This window comes from Mandrillus leucophaeus, unplaced genomic scaffold, assembly GCF_000951045.1.
Source record: "Mandrillus leucophaeus isolate KB7577 unplaced genomic scaffold, Mleu.le_1.0 Scaffold442, whole genome shotgun sequence".
NCBI lineage: Eukaryota > Metazoa > Chordata > Mammalia > Primates > Cercopithecidae > Mandrillus > Mandrillus leucophaeus.
In genome coordinates this window covers 2,090,817-2,094,119 of record NW_012104721.1, presented here as the reverse complement: position 1 = coordinate 2,094,119, position 3,303 = coordinate 2,090,817, and the positions used below count along the sequence as shown (strand labels likewise).

The 3,303-nt window shown below is 47.8% G+C and overlaps 1 protein-coding gene across 7 annotated transcripts in view; it reads left to right on the top strand.

Annotated features, from left to right (window-relative positions):
- Positions 1–368: 368 nt before the first annotated feature.
- The window catches only part of LOC105549541 (protein BRICK1), a 35,820-nt gene continuing 32,885 nt past the window's right edge, over positions 369–3,303 (top strand). For 3 of the 7 annotated variants that reach the window (XM_011994139.1, XM_011994136.1, XM_011994135.1), the window contains exon 1: positions 417–596. In XM_011994139.1, coding sequence (XP_011849529.1) covers positions 479–596 — 118 coding nt within the window. In that variant the 5' untranslated portion in view covers positions 417–478. Of the gene's footprint in view, positions 597–3,303 lie in introns of all 7 variants that reach the window. The other 4 variants (XM_011994141.1, XM_011994138.1, XM_011994142.1 and 1 more) reach the window with 3 other exon arrangements.

The following is a 3,303-nucleotide window of genomic DNA, read 5'->3' as shown; positions in this document are numbered from 1 at the left end:
GGGACTACAGGCGCCAGCCACCGCGCCCGGCTAATGTTTTGTATTTTTAGTAGAGACGGGGTTTCACCGTGGTCTCGATCTCCTGACCTCGTAATCCGCCCGCCTCGGCCTCCCAAAGTGCTAGGATTACAGGCGTGAGCCACCGCGCCCGGCTATTTAGTGTGATTTAATCGACTGTGCCCATCTTACTGCGGACACAGCCTGGAGCAGTTGAGGGAGACGGCAAGACCCCCCACGAGCCCGTTTAACACCATAACGCGCGTGCACTACAACCTCGCCGCCGGAGTCGAGGCTTCTGTTTTCTACAGCGTGGGAGTAGAGAGCAAACGCCAGCGAGGACGTTACATTGCACAGGCGTATCACAGTACCCGAGAATTCGTGGGCGCTCCAGAGGATGGGTGTGGGCTGATGGCGCAGGCGCGCTAGAGGCCTGTAGGGTCGGGGCGCCTGCGCAGTCGCTCTTCCTCAGGCGGCCGCCATGGCGGGACAGGAGGATCCGGTGCAGCGGGAGATTCACCAGGACTGGGCTAACCGGGAGTACATTGAGATAATCACCAGCAGCATCAAGAAAATCGCGGACTTTCTCAACTCGTTCGGTCAGCGGGCCAGCAAGGGGAGGCGGGGAGGAGGGAGGCCGCTGAGGCGCTTGGGCTGGGCTCCGGGGAGATGCTTTGAGAGGACTCCCGGAGCCTTCGGCTGTTGCGGGTTTTCACTTCCTCCTTCAGGTCCCACCTTCTTCCTCCCGTCCTTTCCCTCAGGCTCCGCTGGACAGTCTCTGTAGGGTTATCCTGCCCTACGCTGAGCTCCTGGCTTCCTGCCATGCCCCTGGACCCATTCTACAAGTCCTTTTCCCAGACGGGTCAGGCAGCCCCATCCTCGCTCCGTGGTTCTCCTAAGTGGTCTCCCTGCCTCCTTTGTACTCTACATCCATTCCAGTCCCCACTTTGCGCTCAAAGTGAACATCCGGGACCGTGTCACTGCTCTGTTTGAAGACTGTTGACGGTTCCCCATCTTTAGGATCTGCTCGAAACCCTCTAGCGTCATGACTTTTAGTTGGACCCGTTGTCAACCACTCCCGTCTTGTCCATTTCTTCCCGTCTCCTGTGTGTGCTGCGGTGAGAGTGGTTGGAGATGAGGTCAGAGGGATGCCAGGATCTTGGAAGTCCTCTCTGTATTGCTAGTATATAGCTTGTGGTAGGTGTTCTGTCTACTTCTAGCCTGTTCCTCAGAGCTAGTACAGGTAGGGTGCCTTCAGCAGAAAGACATCTTTACCAGAGTCTTTCCTAGGCATGGCCTGCTCCGTGACAGCCTTAAATTCTTATGAACAGCAAGCAAAGTAATCAAGACTCCTACCCCTTCTTCTCCAAGTGTTTAAGAGAACTTGGCACTGGTTAGATTTTCTTGTGTAATTACAGGATATAGGGATGCATCTAGTGAACTTTTCCTCAACTAGTGTACTTTGGAAAGATTTTTAAATGAATTATTCTCTAGCTAAAGGAATGATGGCCTTAGGAGTGTGAAGGTGACAGAGCAAGAGATTGTCAGAAAGCATTAGCGAGAGATGCTAGAGCTCCATATGAGGCCCTCTCTTAAGGCATAGTGGGAGACACAGAATAAGAACCACTTTCTACATTCAAAGAAGTTCTAATCTTGAAGATGAAATAATGACAACTTCAGAACAAAGAAGAGCATCATTTTTGTATTAAAGTATTTTCATACAGGGTGATAGGACTATAATCATGGCTGGGTTCAATGGCTCATATCTGTAATCCCAGCACTTTGGGAAGCCAAGTTGGGAGGATTGCTTGAGCCCAGGAGTTCAAGACCAGCCTGGACAACATGGCCAGATCCTATCTCTACAAAACAACAACAACAAAAAATTAGTTGGGCATGGTCATGCATACCTGTTGTCCCAGCTACTCGGGAGGCCGAGACAGGAGGATCACTTGAGCCCTGGAGGCAGTGAGCCATGTTCATGCCACTGCACTCCAGCCTAGGCGACAGAGTAAGACGCTGTCTCAAAAAAAAAAAAAAAAAAATCCTGAGTTGGATTCTAGTAATGTAATTTCATTTCTGAGAACAGAATTGTACCAGTAAGCTTTTAATTCATTATGTTTATCTTTGACATAGTCTTGGTATATCATACCCATTCAATTTATAGTGAATGAGTCTTGGGACTGACTGAAAATTGAAAAGCTTAAGCTTAGGATTTGTAAAGGAGAAATGTCTCTTTTCTTGCTTAATAGGCAAGGAGATATCAGCTCAGACATTATGTCTGATTTGTAAGAGTCACATTTTATGATCAGATGGAGAGTAAAGACTTTTTATTTGGGCTTTCCAACAATTTTTTTTTTTTTTTTTTTTTTTTTTTTTTGAGACAGGGTCTCACTCTAGTCCAGGCTGGAGTGCAGTGGCATGATCTCAGCTCACTGCAACCTCGTCTTCCTGGACTCAAGCTATTCTCGTGCCTCTGCCTCCTGAGTAGCTAGGTTTACAGATGTGCACCACCACACCTGGCTGATTTTTGTGCTTTTTAAAGTAGAGACAGGTTTTGGCCATCTTGCCCAGGCTGGTCTCAAACTCCTGAGCTCAAGTGATCCACCCACCCCAGCCTCCCAAAGTGCGGGGATTACAGGCGTGAGCCACTGTGCCCTGCCCCCAACAAATTCTAAACTAAGGAATTAGACATACAGAAGTCCAGTCTTTTGGAGCCAAGATAAATGACTTCCCTTAGCTTAGATCATTATCCTCCCTTAAAGTGATGATGATGGCCAAATGTTTGGAGTAATTACTAGGTGGTTTTTAAAGATTTTAGAAAGTGAATTTAGAGAAAATAACAATTAAATTCAACTAAGTAAGAAGATAATTATAATGCAGGATTAACAGTCAAAGGAATTTGACTTAGTAGTTAGGTGTACCTGAGGCAGGTTCTTAAAGATTGGCGTGGTGGCTCATGCCTGTAATCGCAGCACTTTGGGAGGCTGAGGTGGGCGGATCACCTGAGGTCAAGTTTGAGATCAGCCTGGCTAACATGGTGAAACCCTGTCTCTACTAAAAATACAAAATTAGCTGGGTGTGGTGGTGCACGCCTGTAATCCCAGCACTTTGGGAGGCCAAGGCACACGGATCACCTGAGGTCAAGTTTGAGACCAGCCTGACCAACATGGAGACTGTCTCTTATACACATCTAGATGTGTATAAGAGACAGGTGTTTAAGAGAACTTGGCACTGGTTAGATTTTCTTGTGTAATTACAGGATATAGGGATGCATCTAGTGAACTTTTCCTCAACTAGTGTACTTTG